The following is a 20736-nucleotide window of genomic DNA, read 5'->3' on the forward strand; positions in this document are numbered from 1 at the left end:
ACTACGAGACTCTTTCGACGCACTCGACGAGCCACTCGGCACTCGCTGCCCGGCTGTCAACTCGATCGACCCCGCAGGGATTGACTCGCTAGACGAGACACACTCACTCGATGAGAGACGCACACCCTGACTGCGGACCAGCAGGGTTTATATAGCTTTCGGCTTGAGTTCGAGAACATTCTGGGCTAAACCAGTAAGAACTCGTTCCAGAAGGTTCTCCATTCGTCCATGGGATATCGCCAGTTTCGTCGCCAAATGTGGGAACCCTGCCTTCCTTTGCCATTTTATGGCAACCCTAAAACTGCTTTGCGGGGAAGCTCTCTTACCGCGCCTGTACATTTCGTAACAATACTTTTAGTCATAGTGTGAAATAACTATGCAAAATTAAGTAACTCATCAACCTAGGCTGTTCTTCTTTCGTACTTCATTTTATTCATTTCAGGGCAAAAATAGTTTAAAAAAATTGCTATATTCTGTTTGCATAAGCAACTTACTTATATACATATTTCGAAACTAATGAGTTACCTTCCTTTCATCGATTGTATACATATAAAGTCAGTTTGAGATATTTTGTTCAAATGCACGGGTAAAATCTTTTTACCACATTTATTTTGTAAACATTATTTAAAAGGAATATATAGCATCATTTGAATAGTCTAATGGAAGTGTTATTGGAAGATAGGGGACCAACACGGAATTTTCTTTTCTTTTTCCTTTTTTTTACTGCTAATAAATTCATATCTACACGCGTCACTCCTAGATACTAGTTAACGTTATTGATAGATAAATGAAATGTGAATATTTTTTTAATTGCAGTAGTTTTAGAGCAGTTGTCTGTTTACAATAAATGTCGCACAGTTGCAGGGATACGAAATATTAGGCGACTTGATACACGACATTTATCTCTCTAGCGCGCAATATTAACAATAGCTCTTCTGTTTCATTAGCAGCTCCATAAACTAGATGCATATTTGTCTCATAAATTAGAATTCATGGAATATCCCATATTAATATCTTAGCGTTAGAAAAGACGGCAACGAAAAACAAGTAGTCCAATCACGAACTCTAGTATTAAGAGGAAGATATCTGCAGGCATCAGATTCATTAACGAAAATGTTTTGTTTTAGTGCTTTCTTTCAACCGTTAAAGTCTGTACAGTCTTTCGAAATATTCTGAATTTTCGTACACTTTATTTCTTCAAAATTACCGGGTGCTTGAAAAAATCGCACATATAGAACTTTCAAGAAATGTGGAAATTCCAAACGCATACTTGTTATGCCATCCATTGCTCGCCGAAAGAGCGTGCTTCTGCTATTCGTATAAAGCTAAAAATAATAAAAATAATTTATTTCTACTTTTAAATGAATGAAGTTTTCTGTGATTGTGTTTCAGAGATATGACATTTTTATTGTAATTGTGTTCTAAATATATAAGGGAGTTGGGTTTCCAGTTTGTACGTTGGAGCAAGAGAGTAAAATATTTATGATATTTATTGTGTAAAGTTTTGATTTCCAGCCCATTCCACAAAGAGGTGAACTTAATTTTTTTGGTGTCAGAAGTAAGATAAAGTGAAAATGTAGTAGTAATAATGTGTATCATCAAATTTTGTGAGAAAAAATAATGTGGTGATATGGGAATATGTGTTGCGCGGGAATCAACAGTGAAGATGATGGTTCCCTTGAATAGATTATGGTGAGTAGTTATTTTGGTTTGTTGTAATAATGTTTAGTGTTAAGTTATGTTTATTAGTGTTGTGTATTGAGGTGTTCCTACTTGATAATTTGAGTTAATAGTGTCTGTGTTGAGTTTGTTCTGTTCGTTTTTGTGCTTATTGTGTTCTAGTTGTCAATTCAGGGTTGTTGCATTTTTCTTTGAATTAAGATGAGTCTAAAGTTGCTTAAGTCGTTAAAAAAGACGAGTTGATGCTCGTGGTGGAGAAGTTGGGATTAGTAATTCCGAGCGGGGCGAAAACTGTTACTTTGAAAACTTTAATAGAAAGTTCAGAAGTTTATGCAAATGACGCTGAATTTGTGCAAAATGTTATTGATGATACTCTAGAGGAAAAGAAATGCAAAACGAGAAAAAAAAATCAGAAAACGAAATTAGTTTAGAGTTACAGAAAATACAAATTGAAAAACAAAAATCGGAAAATGAAATTAGATTAGAGTTAGAGGAAATAAAACTTTCTCAGTTAGAGGCGGAATTAGCTTTAGCTAACACAAGGAAAGACTTGATACAAAATCCAAATGTTTGAAACGGACAACTCAAATCGAAATATGGAAAATTTAATTAAAAGTGTAAAAACATTAACACTTTCTGTACCTACTAAAGCAGAATCCTTTAATTTCTTTTTGCAATCAATTGAAAGGGCATTTAGGACAAAACAAGTATCTGAAGATTTAAAAGCAGAAATCCTATTAAATATTTTGGGAGAGAAGGTCACTCATTTAATGGTACATGTGAAGGAAGAAGATATTAATAATTACGATAAAATAAAGTCCATGATTTTAAAGGAATTTCAACCAACCCCTCAAGAGTGCTTAAATCATTTTCGTTCCACGCAAAAATTGTCATCTGAGAATTTTGTACAATTTGCATCAAGGTTAAGTGCAAATTTTGAATATTATTGTCAGTTGAGAAATTTAAAAGATTTTAAATCATTATGTGATCTTATGGTTTCGGATAAAATATTTAGTTAACTTGATCGTGAATTAAAGACCCATATAGCAGTTAAACAGGGAGAGACATGGTTCGAAACCCAAACTTTAGGTCGTGAATGCGATATTTATTTATCATCAAAAGATAAACAACAACAAGAATCCCTTTTCGCAAAATCATTTACAGGTAACGATAATAAAAGAGGCGACGGAAATAATGTTAATAAACTTCGTAATTTTAATTACAAAAATATTTCTAATGTATATGTATCTGGAGTAAGAGATCTAACATGTATTTTGTGTAAAATTATTCCAAACCACTCGATACAAAATTCTCCTAATTTTAAAAGGCTTTCAATAAATGAGCATGTTGAAATTATTAAGCAAAATAACCTTTATTTTAAACGTTTTCTTTGGGAAAGCTAATCATTCTATGATTCATTTCTATAAACAAAATAAAGCTCTTTCTAAACTAGAGAACCGTGGCGCCGAACAAACTCAGTGCAATGCTTCAGTGTCAAGGTCAATACAAAAATCATTTGTGCTATTACTCACTTGCAGTGTATATGTTAGCTCTATTGATAAAACAAAATTCAATAAAATGACGCGAATTTTATGCGGTAATGGCTCTGAACAAAGCTGGTGTAGGAAGTCCTTTGCCTATTGCTTAAAATTAAAATCAATTAGCAAAGCCTACTGAGAAATTATACGAAGTAGTACAATTAAAATTATCTAGCAGATACAACCCTAATCAGTGTATTCAAATTGAAGTGCTAGTGGCCGATACTATTACAGCGGCATGTGTTTCTGTTCCAAATGAAGAAGTACAAAATATTATGCAGTCCCGGGTACTAGTCTTAGCCGACTGCTATGACAGTGATATAAATTGGAGCAGATGTGCTTTGGCAGATTATTGAAGCCTCAGCTTTCGAAAAAATAAACCGGGAAATTACTTGCGTGCCAACGATTTTCGAGTTTGCTTTACAGGGAAGTCAAACCAAATGTTAAGACAGCAGTTTCAGCAAATTTTTGTGTAGCCGCTTCAGATGTTCAGATATTGTGGGAACTTGATGCTTTAGGAATTAAAGAAAAAGAAGAGTTAAATGTAGTTGATAAAGCGCTGATAGATGAATTTGAGAAAAATTTAAAATTCGTGAATGAGAAATATGAAACTGATTTAGTATGGAAGTTTAGTTACGATGAATTAGGAAATAATTATTTTTTAGCTAAAAAGAGGTTTGATGAGTTAGGACAGGATTTTTCTAAAAATGATTGGGTTGCTAATGAGTATAGGAATATAATAAATGACCAAAAACAAAATGGAGTTATTGAGGAATGTAAGAGAGATGAGCATGAGTATTTTATGCCTCATAGAGCAGTTGTTAGGGAAGATAATGAAACAACCAAAGTTCGTATAGTCTTTAACTGTAGTTCAAAATCTAAAGGTAATCTTTCTTTAAACGATTGTTTGGAAATTGGCCCAAATATTCTTGATGTGATTCTAAAATTTCGTAATTACAAAATAGCGTTTAATGGTGATATAGAGAAGGCTTTCTTAATGATAAAAATTTCTGAAAGAGATAGAAAATGTTTAAAGTTTTTTTAGTATTCAGATAACTCTAGTGAAGAATATAAAATTATGAGAACGAAAAGACTACCCTTTGGATGTAAAAGTTCCCCTTTCGTTTTGAGTGCTACGATAAAGCATCATATAAAAATATCATATAAAAAGTAAACCGAAGTCATTTGAAATGCTAAATTCATCACTTTACGTAGACGATTTATATTATGGTGGAGACAGTGTGAGAGAATCATTTCAGTTGTCGTCGGATGCTGTATCAATATTAAAGAGTTGTGGATTTAATTTGAGGAAATTGAGTTAGAACAGTAAAGAATAAGAAAAATTGTGGATAGAAAATGGACTTAGTGACAGTGAGATAAAGGGAATTCAGCAGCTGAAAGTCCTAAGGGTGAATTGGAATCCTGATAGAGATGAGTTGTCGCTGGAGGTGAAGAGTTTGGTGGATTCGTGGAAAACGTTGCGACGAACTAAAAGATGTGTTTTACAGACAGCTGAAAGAATCTTTGATCCCATTGGTTTGATTGCGCCGTTTGTGATACGTAAAAAGTTATTGTTACAGGAAATTTGGGAGAGAGCGTGTGATTGGGATGAGAGTTGCCGGAGGACTTGTAGGAAAAGCGGATAACGTGGTGTAACGAAATTGAAAAATTAATAGACGTTACTATTCCGAGATATTGTTTTCTGGATTGTGAGAATGAGCAATCGGAAGTATATGTGTTTTGCGATGCTTCACCAACTGCTTACGGAACTGTTGTTTATTTTAGATATTGTGAGAATAACGGGAATTACAGAGTATCTTTTATAATGTAGAGTATCACCGTTAAAGAAACTAACGCACTGTTGGTGCTAATGGCCGCCATGGTAGTAGGTGCTAGAGTGGGAAATTATTTATTAATTAGTAGTGTTTCCAAGGATAAAATTGGAAGAATAGTGTTTTGGGGTGATTCTTGTATTGCGTTGCATTGGGTGAAGGAAAGTGCGAAGAGATGGAAACAGTTCTTTGCCAACCGGGTTGTGGAAATTCAGGAAAGATCGAGTCCAAGTGATTGGGATCATCGTCCCCGCAGATTTGCTTACTAGAGGAATCTCGGCTGAGAAGTTGGTACTTAATGAAAAATGGTGGTCAGGTCCAATTTGGCTTCGAAAAAGTTTTGAGCGTTGGACTAAACAGTGGGTTACCAAATGTAGACAATGAGGAAATACTAAAAGAGCAAAGAAAAAATTTTGTCAAATGTTTTGTAGTTCAGTTGGAATTAGTTGAGCAGCTTTGGAACAAATTTTCAGTTTGGAGTAAGTTGCAGAGAGTTGTTGCTTGGTGTTTAAGGTTTATAAGAAATGTGAGGGGGAATAGGATTTTGACTCCTTTCTTAGAAATAAGTGAACTAAAAGAAGCGCATGATATTATAATCAAACTAGTCCAAAGAACTGTGTATACAAAGGAAATAGCTACTTTAGAGAAAGCGAGAGTGTTAAAGAAAAGTTCTTTAATTTCTCTAAATCCGGTCTTAGACAACAGTGGCATACTACGTGTAGGAGGAAGTTTAAGAAATGCCAGCTTACCAGACTCTGTGAAACATCAAATAATATTGCCTAAGAATCATCCTGTTACAAAATTGTTAGTGACATTTTATCACCTTAATTATATGCACGGAGGAGTACAATTAGTTATTTTTGCGATGAAACAAAAGTATTGGATTATAGGAGCAAAAACTGCAATACGCAGAGGAATAAGAAAGTGCGTTATCAGTGCCAGATTTTGCTCTGAGGTTTCGAAACAAATGATGGCTGATTTACCTTCTGCGAGAGTGAATCCCGGAAGACCATTTCTTAGATCAGGAACTGACTTTTCAGAACCATTCTTGATCAGCCCTAGACGTGGTAGAGGAGTCAAACCACTGAGAATGTACGTGTGTGTGTTTGTATGCTTTGCAACGAAAGCCGTCCATTTAGAACTTGTTAGTGATTTTAGTGCTCAGGCAAGTATTGCAGCTCTGAAACGATTCATAGGATATAACGATAAATAAGTGTAACGAATTTTAAGAGTGCATTTATACTATAGTGGTTTATGCACTATCGACGAAGTAGATTTAATTCAATTCAATAAGTTTAATGAAATGAAGGAAAAATGCATATAATTTAATATTACATACAAGGAAGTCATGTGGTGTACACATCAAATTTTTTGCTTTAAATTTAATTTTAAAATATGCGCTTGCGGAATTTACCAGCAAAGGAAGAGCACGCGATAAAACTTTTGCAGGAATAGAGAATTTTGCTACAAAATCTCTAAAGGAACAAAAAAGAGCTGCGTTTGGTTAGATAACCGGTGTTGCGCAATGTCAAGTCTCTGCAGTTTCCTAATACATTTTCAAATAAAAACAGATTTCTAAAAAATATTCCCTAAAACCACCAACTTGCCCCCTATAAGTAACTTTTACCTCGCCAACTTGTTGCGTTGGTTAATACTTAAGTACCCTTTAAAAACATTTGTGTGGTACAAGATAGAGATGAAATTTCCCAAATAGAAAGAACTCCTATGATTGAGCACAATAAGTTTCTCGCTATTAGATTGGATAATTATAAAGCATTATAAATGAACATATGGAAGGGAAATAAATGAACAATACCTTGAACGAAATGCAAAGAGCAGAAAAATGCAACTGCTCCGTAAATGTTCTGCCAGAAGACAAAAAACAACATTTTGTGGGATCAGGATCTTCACATTTTGGGCGAAATATTGAACCTAAAAAAATAAAACAATACAGAAACTAAATAAATATTATGATTCATTTAATAACTTTACAACATATGATATATTTTTAAAAAGGATTTCAGGAAACATACTTGAGAATTCTTTGATTAAAATATATTTGGGAAAACTATAGAGGCAATTAGATAGAGGAGATCGAACTAAGTAGATTTTATAATGGGGCACGGGGGCAGAAATGACGCCTTCGGGAAGGGGGGTAGAAATCACTACACATCAACGCATATTTTATATATGGGGCTGCGGATAAAATGGAGCAGCTATTCAGTAAGATATTCAGTTGTTCTACAAAATGGCAACAATATACGCTGTTTTTCAGATTACTAAACATCTTTTCTCTCCGACTACTGCCAAATCTAACACTGAATGCTTCATTGAAGATCCAAATTAGATTTTAATAGGTAGAATTTAAACATCTACTTATGAATCGGAAGAAAATGTTCGAATTATTATAACCCATTTTACGCAGGTTTCTTTCGTTTCTATTGTTTTGTAATTATATCATAGTTGGCAATGTCTTTAATGCCCACACGCTGTCATTTTTATTCATTTCCTGTTTACAAAATGATCTCAAAACAATTTCGGAATTTATGCAGTTTTGGAGAAACACATAACAGCGAAAGTTATTTATATTTTTCCTTCGAAAAATTCCTGTTCGGGGACTATACACTTTTCCTTAAATACGTAATGCTGACGAACGTATGGCATTAGGATTATGTTATGCTTTAACAAGATTTGACAGAGTGAAGATAAATCTGTGCAAGCTTCTCATTTCGAAAGAAGAACTAAGTGAAAAACTGGCATAAGGCAAGTTAAGAAAATATGTAAAATGTTCAAAAGTTAACCCATTTTAATTTGCTGGGTATAGTAATAACATGATTAATTCGCTAGATATAAAAATACCCAGGTTAAGACTTCGGTTGCGTTTCCGTGTTTAAGGGTTACATAACATTTTAACAGCGTTTAAGGGTTAACTATTAAATCGGAATATGGACAAATAGAAATAAAAATGACTCAACTAGGAAAAGTTCAAAAAAGGCTTCTGCTTTAATTTTCATACTATCTCATAAGGCTAAAAGAAAGGGAATAATAAAATTTTGAAGTGGATTTAACCTTCAGTTTGTGTAGTACGGCTCATAGAAGTTACGCTAAATTACTACGAATATGGCAAAGCCACTAAAGCTATCTATCTAAGAGAAGGCGTACCTGCGGAGGACTTTCTGAGCGGCTCAAATAGAATAGTGGTTAAAGGAGCCTACTGCGATACCGGCCTGGTTCGAAGCCAGGTGAAGGCATTGAAGTTTGTAAATGTATATTATCGGTGTGGTATGGCGGCACTCTTAATACACAGAGAGCCGAAAGTCCTCTCGAGAGGTTGTTGGTATGGGAAGAGAAAGATGGAAAACCCTTGGACCCGTCTCCCCAGGGTTTCCATCAAAATTGGGAACTGAGGAGAGTCATACTGCCACCTGTATGGTGCTCAAGACGACATGCGCAATCTTGGTGTCCTTGCGACAATGAATTTCGTGGGCTTATTCTGAAGTTACTGTCAGACAAGTAAGATAAGTCACAACAGGACGTTCTGGGGAAAACTAGCTCGTATTCGTGTTACACTTGGAAAAATCCACGGAAACCATGCAGCCAAACCACTAGCCTGGGTTCGAACCCAAACCAGGTCGAACTACTAGTATGCATTCTTTTTTAACCATTCGACCACTGGTTGGGGAAAGACTAACAGAGTTCTGTGCATCATATTTCACTCAAAAGTTTGTTTCGTTTGGAAATGTGCGCGCGGTTGCTTTAATTTTCAAAGATGCCAAATATATATAATATTTAGGTGAAATTATTAATAATTTATATGAATAAAGCGTGATATATTTGAAATGTGTCCACAAAAAAGAGTAATTTTATTTATGGGACATTTTAAATAGAATATAAGTTTAAACATACCAACTAAAGATTAAGTTAAATAACTCTTGGTTCTTTTTAATTTGTTTTAAGTAAGAGGATTTTGATGAAAAAGGCCTGTTTTGATACAATTATGAAAGGATAACAAAATATTCTTTTCTTCTTATTTTGAACCAGACAGCAATGACTGCTCTCAGAATTATAACCATTTATGTTTAATTTAAAAATTTAGGTATTTACTAATCATGCGCAAAGCAGTTATAGAATAGTTATAGAGGTACAACTGTATACGTCTGCTTTGAAATACGTTCTATTTGGAAGAGAAAATTTTTTTCTGCTATACGATATTTGTTTGAAATATGACTCGAGTTCGATGAATCACGAGCGCACACGCTACACCTGTTTACCTCTTTCGGTAAGACTGTCAGTAAACGTCAGTATCTTGTTGCTGCTATTTCGTAAACAAGCCGAATTATAACTCTGAATTTTCAAGTCATTTTCCATTTTTTTCACTTAATTTTTTTATAAATTCATCATCGAGTTTTAGGAAAATTATGAGAAGCAACGCAGAAAATTGTTGATCAAGATGGCACAAAAACATTTATGTACAGTATCATCATGTAAAATTGCTTCATTTATGTACAACATATATTCCACCCACTGTATTTGAATTTTAGTATTAATCAGCGATATAGTGATTATAGTAGGATTTTTTTATAAGAAGAGATTAATTATTTTCCCTTTACTTCTCTTACTGTAAATGTTCATTTGGTATTCGTACAAGGATCCTGAATGGATTAATAACGTGTACCAAAATACCATTGTACTTTTAATTTGTGTTTTCCTCTTTGTCACCAAGAACTCCTGTTTCGTTTAAATAAGATTGTAAATTGTTTATTATATTTTTGAGGATTTTAGAATTCAAATCAAAGTGCTTAGCATTTCAGAAACCGAGTTTTAAACTCTATTTTTTCTTTCCAGCCATTTTGAATACCTATCTTTCTCGCCACCTTCTAATTAAAAAAATACATACGGTCTGAGGCTGAGGAATTCGCAGTCTTTGAATATGAGCAGTGAGCTGTAAAATATGATTATTTCTCTTCGTCAGCAAACCGAATTCCGACGGGGACAACAATCAAGTTAGAATTGGGGATTCAGGCAGTCAAGAGCATGATTAAATACGTGAAACGGCAATTAAGCGACCCAGCTGAAAGTGCTCTGGAATTCTGAGTATGCATCTCTGTTCTTCGGTCTGTTAATTAAAATTGTGGAGTCACAATAGGCTCAAGTACAGGTTTCGATCGAAATGTGGGTCACTGCTTTTCATATTCCGTCCGAGTAAGTAAAGAAGCAAGCTTTATTATGTAGTTATAATTATACCAGAGTGCCTGTGATGGGCCTGAAACTGTTAGCTTGAAAAGAGAGTTTATGAAACTTATGAATATAAATTCTAATCTGAAAGACTTGGATTTTGGAATTCAGAAATCATTTGTTATTCTTAATAACCTGCAGTGTACTTTGCTTTGTTAGGTCACTTTTCATTTTCCAGAAGCATCTGCAGCCATTTTTCTTAAGATGCTAATCCGTTCTTTAATTTTAAATAATAATAAAAATATCTGAAATGGGCAATTAATTTCGCTTCATAGTGTCCTACTTTCCATATGGCCAAAATTCATGATAAGCTAAAAGTATCTTCCCGATTTTATTATAACGTCTTGTGCGCTTTGCTATCATAAACCAAGCTCCACGTTCGAAGACTGTTTAGGGAACACTCGCTAAGGTCTTAAGATACGACAACTCGGGAGAAGGATGTAAAGAACACTTTATTAACTCAAGTTCATAGATGGCACCAACTCGTGCTACAAAAGCCACACTTATGGCTTAACTCAAAAGGTAATGTCTAACTTAAAATTAAATAAAAGTTTAGCCCAACAGCTTCACAGGTTAACTATCATGCAGGCAGGCTGTGACTTGGAAGTCGGCATAAACAAGTTGTGGTAAGAATAGCTCAACGTCATAGAGCTCTAGAAAATCAAAGTAAAATCATAATAAAGTAATCATAGTAAAGCGGCCTTCAGGCAGGCAGAACCCGCTCTGAATTCACCTTCCAAAACCTTCTCTTAAATTTTAAGTTCTTTCTAACTCATTTGAATACACACGCGTTAGATAATTTACATTCTGGCAAGAAAGTGTGAATTCAAAGCAAGAGCGATAGGAAAGTTACTTCAATAACAATTCTTAAACAACATCGCCATTTTTGTTTGCCTTCTTCTTGTTGTATATTTTAGATTTTTATACAGTTTTTATACACAAATCGTTATATTTTTTGCCTTAAACGTAATTTTGTCACTCGACTCGTCATCTACGAATATAATAATAGGCCACAATTTACTTCAATAGCAAAGTAATGTTTTTTATATTTTTCCAGGCGAGAGCTAAAGTAAAGATAGCAATACGAAGCTGAATACGAATTGCTTTTGAAAGGTCATGAAGGCTTTCTTCAAAGTTCACACATCAACGGACGTATAAAAAGAGTTCATCTTTATATTCTGGATGATGGCTTTGTTATATTAGGCGGCGGAAAATAAAACATAAAACTCGTCCACATTTAAGTCTCATGTTGCTAGCTCATTACGTACATTTTTATCTCATAAACCTAAATTTCGGATTTAAATTTTGATCTACAAAAGTGCCGTTACGAGGCCATACTGTCGATTACGAAAATTTTTACAGTAATTCACTAATGCTGTTATTTCTTTCGTGTCAAGTCGTCAGGCTTTAAATTTTAGAATAACTTATTACATCTTTTTTTCAGTTCAGTTTCAAGGCAACTGACAAACCTAAAGTGGAAAGGAAAATATATTGCTGTGATGTATTTACGACCCATTCCGGTTTCAACATTTGTCACAAATATATAAGTAACTTAAAAATTCGATAGCCATTGTTTTAAAACACTCCAGTCACTTAACATTCTAACAAAATAACAAACGTGTAAAGCTGCATAATTAAAAGCAATTCTGACATCCCCTTCTCAAAGGATATCAGTCAAACCGAAAAGACGTCTGGAACTGCATTTGAAAAGCACGTGCGTGCAGGAATAAACTGCACGGGGATTAAGAAAGCCAAAGGTCAAATGGAAATCCATATTATACGTACTTCGTTGGCGGACGCAAATTCGATACGCCAGCCACGCCGTTATGATTCATCAGCGAGTCCAAAGGCGTTCGGGATTAGTTTGCACGCATTTGATGTTATGTTGTTAACTTCCTGTTGCAAACTACGAACTCAACATTTGGAGTTTAAATTTAGAGACTCTAAACTGATGGTCATAAATCAGACCTAGTAAAATGAGGGCCCATAAACGTGAAAGAAATTTTAAATAATTGTTATTCCATCTGGGATCCGATTCAGTAACATCATTTGTGCAAGGAATTTCAATATTTGCTTCATTAGTAATTTTCTTTCCTTTTCTGTCATTCAAGAACTTCATACTTCCTGCAGGAAAAGGTAATGCAGCAATTATGAAAATTTTGAAAACTTTGTATCTGATGTGAATATTACGTTACAGTTAAAATAACAATGAAGGCAGAAGTTCGTTTCAGTAATTTCAGCATTACTTTCCAGACAACGTACCTTTTTTTCCCCTCTTCAAATGTCCAAACAGTAATTTTGGAATGAACTACTTCGCTAACTATAATGTGAATGATAAGTATGTTTAGATATTCATTTAGATGTTCAATAAGAAATAAAATCATGTACTGTTGAAGAGTAGCCACAAATAATATTGATTTCAGAGTACAAGAAATATCATTTTCATTTGCATAGTTACTGCAATATTTAATTTAATTTAAAATATTTTGAAAACATTTCATTAGATACATTTTCTATTTTATATGAAAGCATGATGCTCAAATATTTCTAGTCCTGATAGTTACATAAACTTCTCATATGAATTGTATTTTAGAACTCTTGACGAAAGGAAAAGGTTCGCTTGGTTATGCAAAGATAGCAAAGGAAATGACAACTAGATCTTAGGAGAAAAAGAGTGTCCTGACAGGAAAAATTTTCTAAATGAAATTAGTTCGTATTTCAGTTACACATTCTTCCATGTATAGGTGAAATACGAAATAGTTTCGAGAGTTCCATACACTAGACCGTTGAATGGTTGAAGCAATTTCTGTTATTTTCTAATAGAGAGAATAAAATAATAGACAGTAACACAAAGTTTCCTTTAGTTTCGTTTAACACAGAGTATTATACACTAACAAAAGACCAGTTACTGCAAACCATTAAGAAAAGAAATAAAACAGTTAAATCTAAATACACAGTTACCGGACAATTTTATAATATTTTGAAAAGTTAAAAGTACAAAGCAGTTTCCTTAACTGCATATCGACTCCAGTTGCATTTTCACAAAATTTTTTACATTTTACTACAGTTTTACTATTTGAAAGAAGTCTAACCTCGCAGTTTAGTAACAACATATTAGAGTTTTTTCATTAACCATTGGCTATGTTTGAGAATAAGAAATTTGGAACGTTTCTAATCAGTAAAATATTGAAACTGAAATGGATCTTCAGCATTATATGCAGGTTATTTTACGAAACAGCGCACATCAGTTGAACATACAGACTGATTCTACAACAGTAATTATAAAACAGCCTAAACAATGAATTATCTTTCAAGTTAATTGATAACTTCTTATGCACAGAATGAGTATCCTTTTCAAGACAATAATTTCATTGAATGCATTCAGTTTAAAATACAATATGTTTTAAAAACGTCGTCTGGATATTTGGTACATCGATAGAAGATATTCTTGAATTTGCCATAAAGATCGCACTTAGAAGCGGTGTAACACCAGGGTGCGTGGGTCAAGGACCCTACCCCTTGTCGAACATGTAGGTTGTTTCGAATGCTGTTATGAGTAACTAAAATAAGATATAATAATAATATATATATATATTTAAAGTTGATCATATTTTTGAGTAATGGGATAATAAGATATTCTAGCAGAAATAAAGCGTGCGCCGAATTCCAATAAAGACCTAAAAATGCCATCTGGGAGAGCTGAGGAAAGGGGAAAAGAGTTAGCTTTAACCTGAGTCTAGAGATATATATAATACATACATACAATACAGATAGTGAGTCAACTGGTGTACTTAAATCACAGCATAAGTCATAATGTACAGGTAAAGTAAGTCAAACAATATGAGTACTAAGTATGGCCATAGGATGTTTACAATTATTTGGGTCATTTACGTCATAATCGTAGACCCTTATAGCAGGGTTGTTGATACTTGCGAGGTTAGCATAAAAATTCCGGGTAAACCGCCAATAAAAATATTTCAGCTCTTCAATGCCTAATTCATCATGAAGTTTTTGATTTCGAACGTACCAGGGCGAGTTGGTGATCTGGCTTAGGACACAATTTTGGGCCTGCTGTAACTTTTTCTTGTATGATTTGAATGAATATGCCCAAACCGGGCAGGCATAACATAGTATGGGACGCAATACAGTTTTATAAATAAGCAAATTGTTATCTATTGAAAGTACACTGTTTCGAGAAATTAAATTTACCACTGTAACATCAGAACACCCGTGGTGGGTGAAAGAAAAGACCGGTTGTCTTTTAAAATATTTATTTTAAAAACTTAATAAGAAATTCTTGATTAGTTATTAAAAATAATCAAATCATTTCAGCCATAATACATACAAAGGCCGCTGAGGCGACGACGACGCTGAGATGCGTCTGTTTTCACTCGTTTACAGCATCAAAAACTTTTACACAAAGCCCTCTCTTCGTTTTTGTTACAACTTGGGAAAGAAACTTAATTAGTCCCTCATATCCAGAAACCACACCAGGGGCGTTTCCGCTGCACCTTTCTTCCAAAGGTCTGCTGTCCATTCTGTCTCTGACAAACAGATATCTCTCATTAAGCACCTGGAAGTTCGAGGGGTGCATATGTCTGAACGTCACACCACAGTTTCCATCCACTTACCGTGATTATCACATCACTTGTCCGTCCACATTATTTGGAAAAAGATAAATATTTTCTTTGTCATTAACCCAGTGGTCTTATTCCCAGCCATCAGACATCCGCAAAGATCATATTTATTCATATTCAAAATGGATAATATTTCATAAGCATTTATTACTGCAATGTGATTTCTGCCATTTCATGTTCGTACAGTAAGCATAAAAAACACATCTTATGCGTTTGATCACGTTCGCAGAACAGGATTAATATTTAGTTGCACAGCAAAATAAAAATCTCTCGCACGTCAATTCTTATGTCTTCAGCCTGGTACATTTTGTCAAGTAGTTTTCAGTCGAATGACATTAGCACGGCTAGTATTACAATGACTGCCAACCATTTAACATTATGTTAAATTAGTTGTCCATTTAGTCTTAGTCTCATCAAGAAGCAAGTTCCTGGGTATTTGTCTTCTGCAGTAGTCTTGACGAAAGAAAGCGGAGTTAGTGCAATTCAGTCAAAGCAGTTTGTAGCCAAATGTTATAAACATCCAAGAAAACGAAATTGACTACAGTAAACGATAAATAGACTATTCATTCAATATCTATACAACAGTTATTTAATATATACATATAAAAGGAATTAAATATAAATTTGTAATTATGATAGTATTTAATACTATTTTGTCTGCAGTTAATTCGAAATAACAACTATATTTAAGAAGACTTTATTTAATATATTCATTCATTATCGTATTTAATACAATTATGTGAGCAATATAGTTTAAATAACAATATATATAAACATGTCCCAAAATCTTATAAATTATTTCATCTAATACAAATTTGTTAATAATTTATTTGAAGAAAAATTATATTGATACAATGCAAACACAATAAAAATACAATGAAAAACCGTTATGTTGATACAATGCAATTACAAAAACAGTTAGGTCATTAATCGATTGTTTGTTGCACATCTGCAGCTCGGTAACTTTTGTTTCTCGCACTTGCGTAGATCGGTACCCGTTTGTTGCCAATTCAGAAACGCGCTAAATGCACCATCTCGCTAAGGCCGCTACTGAAGACAAGCACCGATTTCTATTAAATTATTTTGTTACGTGAAGAAATATTGTGCCAATTTTTTTGGTCAAAAATTTGCACTTTTTCGCGTTCACCTTACCTACTCAATCCCCCCTCCTCGGCATTCATTTATTGTACTGGCAGGGATCTCGCAGTCTCGGCATCGGGGGATAAAAACAAGATTCTAAAATTTTCACATGTCCAGCTGGGAGTTACCTTGAGTCGAAAGTTCACTAGCCCAGTCTGGGGGTGAGGGCGTAATTCCTGTGTTAAGTGTGCAAGCTCTCGGGTAGCACGCATAGCACTGATGAGTAGCAAACTGACGACCAGTGATATCTCCACGGTCTTCTGTTCCCGCCACCGTGAACTCTGGCAGCCAGCAGCGGTAACACCGACTGGTCAGTGAAACTTACTTAAAGACCGCCGTCTCGGACTGGGACCTTTGGCTTGCGGCAGGATTGGCATACTTCACCTTCCCTGAGAATTTCTGACTGGCAACCTACTTTCTGTCTAATGTGGAGTGGCGGGTGGCGTTCGCACCCCGAGGAAAAATGTCCAGAATCGACGGCTTGCGGGAGGAGACCTAGCATTTGATCGTAAGAGCGGACGTCGACACCTGACCTGGAGGTTTAATGTCCGAAACCGGCTGGAACTGCCCGTGCGGGGGAAGGGAAGGCAGGAGACCTGGTGTTCGACCGAAGGGCCGGGGTTGAGCGAATGGAGATGGGAAAACCTGCTCTCGTCTCCCTCAGTTCAGCATCAGCATCCTCGTGCTGCCCGCTGGTAACTATGTCAGCTGGGGTTTCGGCCTTGGCTGGCATAGGCTAATGATGCTGGATAAACCATCCCTTGGGATCGACTGGTAAGAACCGATCATTTTTAGGAGGACACCCGGGGTTCTTCCAGATTACTGCCTGGACATGTGTCTTGACAGCTTCGATTCCTTGGGTCTCCGCTCAGTCCTGGTTGATGGATGGTGGCTATGAACATGAGAAGTCCCCACGGGCTGATCGGTGGTTGTGGAGCCACTCCGTACAGGCTCTGAGTGTGGAGAACTATTAGCATGTAAGGCAGCTCATAGAAGCAAACCAGGGAATGGATGCTCCACTCGTGGTGTTAATGTCTAATGTGGAGGATATATACAGATGAGACCGGTCGTTGTAATGCCTGATTTTGCGGAGAACGATTAAAACATTTTTGTTACCTATAGCAACAAAGTGCATCGCGAAACTAATAAGCGCAGATAGGTTCACAGTGCTCTACAAAGAAAAATGATACAGTACGTATATAACGTTTAAATTCATTACTTCACTACAATATACAGGATGTTCCATCAGTTTTGACTTCATTTAAAAATCGCATAATATGAATGAATTGTCGTATTAGAGTCGAATTGTTTTCTCTTGTCATTATGTACACTATCACTTGAAAATTTCTACCGCATTAAAATATTTGAATGAGAAAAATTAAAATTTTGCATGACATTTATTCTTTACACTTGGGAGCATGTTATTATACTATTAACAGTATACAAATTCCCCATGAGCATTCAGCTGCATGTTTTATTTTTTAAAACAATTAAATTTGCAAAGTTTGTGATGTGAGCGGTACAATACCATTTATCACTCAAATTTTGAATTAAAATAAACCTTCTGTCGAAGGAAACAATCTGCTTCTGTAATAAATCTTTAGATACAAACAGCACTCTGATTCGGCAATTTGTTGATTTTGTATGATTTTTTTAAATATATCAAAGTTTTAAAGGGTGTCATATACTTAGGTTTTTAAGCTTGTGAGCATCTTTGAAATGTATCTATTCGAAGTTCAAGAAATAAACTAAGAAAGGCATTGAGATTAAGAACATTTTGGTAACGTAATGCTTTTAATTAAAATGTTCAAAACAAAATAAACTAAACGGATTAAATTTATCTATATATATGTTTTAACAAGAGGCTTAGTATCGCTATATTTTTCCAAAGCTAAAATAAAATTATAAAAGCCGAAAAGCAAAGAGAAAATAATCAACTTTCATGAAACGTATTCCGATTTGTATTTGATGTTAGCGACATTTATAATGTACTTAAAACCAATAATAAGCTTTCCTTTCCAACAAAGAGAATCTGTGACCCGTGCGGTTAAAAATCCTTTTATTTGAGATTTCAATCCCTAACAAGACGAAGACGTCTATTTTTAGAAATAATTCATTCTTTAAAAAGAGCTGCTAAAAACCTTTTATGCTCTGAATGATTGCTATTTTTATACATTGTGTTACCATGGCAGCAGCATGTGCGTAATCTTTGCGTGCTTGTTCAGAATTATTTCTTTCATTCTTTTGATGTATGCCCACAATTAAGACAAATCAATTTTCGAGATGCGTAGCTTCGGAAGCAGAATGGGATAATACAGTAATAAAACATTATTCGTCGCGATTATTGCGAAATTATTTTTTATGATTCTTTTTAGAATAGCGATTAAAATGAAAATTTAAAAAAAATTTAAAATGTCCAATACTCTGAGCATAATTAATGTCGTACATTTCCTTACATAAGCTAATGCAAAAATGGGTACTTGAACTTTTCAATAATTGTAAAAAATCCCAAATGAACATTAATGGCAAATTGTATAATGAATGATACCCCTACACTCTTAAAGTAATTAATTAAAAAAATTACTTGCAGTTCATGTTTTTAGCTTTGAAAACACTGAAAATTCGAAATGCGTTCCCCAAAAGCAGAACGAATTGTTATGATTATTTATTTATTTATTTACGTGCTCCACCCTTAGACACTGCACGGAAGGAAGGGATGTCTTCATGGAGGACTTTCTAAGGGAAACTGTCTCGTAACGCATCACTTATGGGAAAATGACGAAAACGTCCATGCAGCCAGCCCATTGGCGGGATTTTAGCCTCGGACCGAATTACTAGTGTTCAGAGACTTTGCCACTCGGCTGCTGTGATGGTGAGGATGAATTTTTATGATTCATCATAATTTTTTAAAGCATAAACATGATTGTGATACCATCTTTCATACATTCGTTTTTTGGTAACTGTAATATTTTATTCCTGACATGTTTTTCATGTAAATTATTAGTACGCAATAAACATTTTGTCAGAATTTCTTGCTCCACACAGGCTACGTAAAAATTAAATTTTACATTTACACGATTGTTCTACAATTATTAATTAAACTGTTCACATAAATTTCTCTACCTTATTTAGAACTCAGTAATCGGAAGAACACTTTAATGTATATAAATGAAAAGCGAAATGAGGAAATAAATGTAACAAACCATCAAAATTGCTGACCACACTACCCCCCCCCCGATGGTAGAGAACTCTGCGAAGTTACTGGCTAGGATCTGTACTTAGGTAGTGTCGGCCATGGGGTATACAAATCATGAACATAGTGGTTCTAAAGGCCTCTCAAAGATCACTTATTGGTTGACGCGGTGGTCTGAGACTAGAGCTCAAAGCTCTAGTCGCCCGAGGTGGCATCCCGAGTACTGCCTGGGGGTGGCGCCCTGGCTTTTCTTGGGTAATGACATTGGGCGACAGGCAGCCCGTGTGACTTGCGCGTAACAAATCATAACGACCAATGTCGCGAAAACGATGTTCATCTTGTCTCTTCAAGGTGCCAGGGCCGGGGTTGAACCCCTGTGCCTAAATCGACAGGGCGAGAAAACTCTTAGTGTCGTTTAATTCTTTGCGGCACACTGTGTCTGGTCTGGACACACCTAAAAATTTCCTTCTGCATGCACAGAAAAAATTCAATGAAAAAGGATTTATAGGTTAGTATAGGCTACTCTGAACCTTCTTTATTTATAGTAGATGGCAGCTCAAACCAGTCTATATATTTTAGCCATGTTTAGTTTTTAACACCCTCATTTTTCAAAGAAATCTTCCAGATTTTTTTAGGGTATAAAAGGAATTGTTTGAAAAGAAATTTTTATGCTTTTTTTTTGGCTGTATGCTAATCTCCTTATTTTATATTAGTCTCCTTATCCTTGCCTAAAATCAAACGGCAAACCCTAGGTGTGCCCAGACCGGGCTCACCGATAATCTAGGACAACTGAGAGTCTGTGTAAAGATCGTTACTTGTAAAGATCATGACTCGTAAAGATCGTGACTTGTAAAGATCATTACTTGTAAAGATCGTGACTTGTAAAGATCATTACTTGTAAAGATCGTGACTTAAAGAGAACGTGAAATATAAATAATAGGACAAGAACTTGCATTTTACGGTGTGGCAACAAGAAGAGGATTCGGAAGATTTTTATATATTTTATTTAGAGAGTTTAAGATTTTAATATTTTAATAGTTGTAAGAGTTTTAACTGTAGTAGTTAAGAATTTAAAATTTTGATAGTTAAGAGCTGCAGTATTTATTATTATTATTTTTTTTTTTTTGGTTCTGTTTTAAAATTCAAATAAAAGTATTTTGTTCATTCTGAAAATTTAGCTTTATTCTTCCTACAAGATTCAATATCCATTATATTGAAATAAGGAAAGGATTTTTACTGGCGCAGTCGACAGGATCGGGGTTTCCCCGCATATAATTACGAACCAAAATAACTCAGGTGAGAGCTCAATTTACCTTGTAAACGTAAAATAATTAATTATTGTTTCCGTCATGGAATCTTAGTTTATTTACTTGTCAAAGTAATGAATACGCCAGTGTTCAAATGTAATTTCGTTTGACTCGCCAGAGTAGGTGAACAACACATTAAGTATTGATTTCACTGATTGATTTTCGTGCCGCATA

At 34.9% G+C, this 20736-nt stretch overlaps 1 protein-coding gene across 1 annotated transcript in view; it reads right to left on the reverse strand.

Annotated features, from left to right (window-relative positions):
* The window catches only part of LOC118186222 (uncharacterized), a 103915-nt gene that overhangs the window by 35925 nt on the left and 47254 nt on the right, over positions 1–20736 (reverse strand). The window contains exon 2 of the mRNA XM_035356297.2: positions 6867–6982. Within this exon, the coding sequence (XP_035212188.2) occupies positions 6867–6939 (73 nt within the window). The 5' untranslated portion in view covers positions 6940–6982. The remainder of the gene's footprint in view (positions 1–6866; positions 6983–20736) is intronic.

This window comes from Stegodyphus dumicola, chromosome 7, assembly GCF_044657685.1.
Source record: "Stegodyphus dumicola isolate Sdum_Otavi_A_Nest chromosome 7, ASM4465768v1".
Lineage (NCBI taxonomy): Eukaryota > Metazoa > Arthropoda > Arachnida > Araneae > Eresidae > Stegodyphus > Stegodyphus dumicola.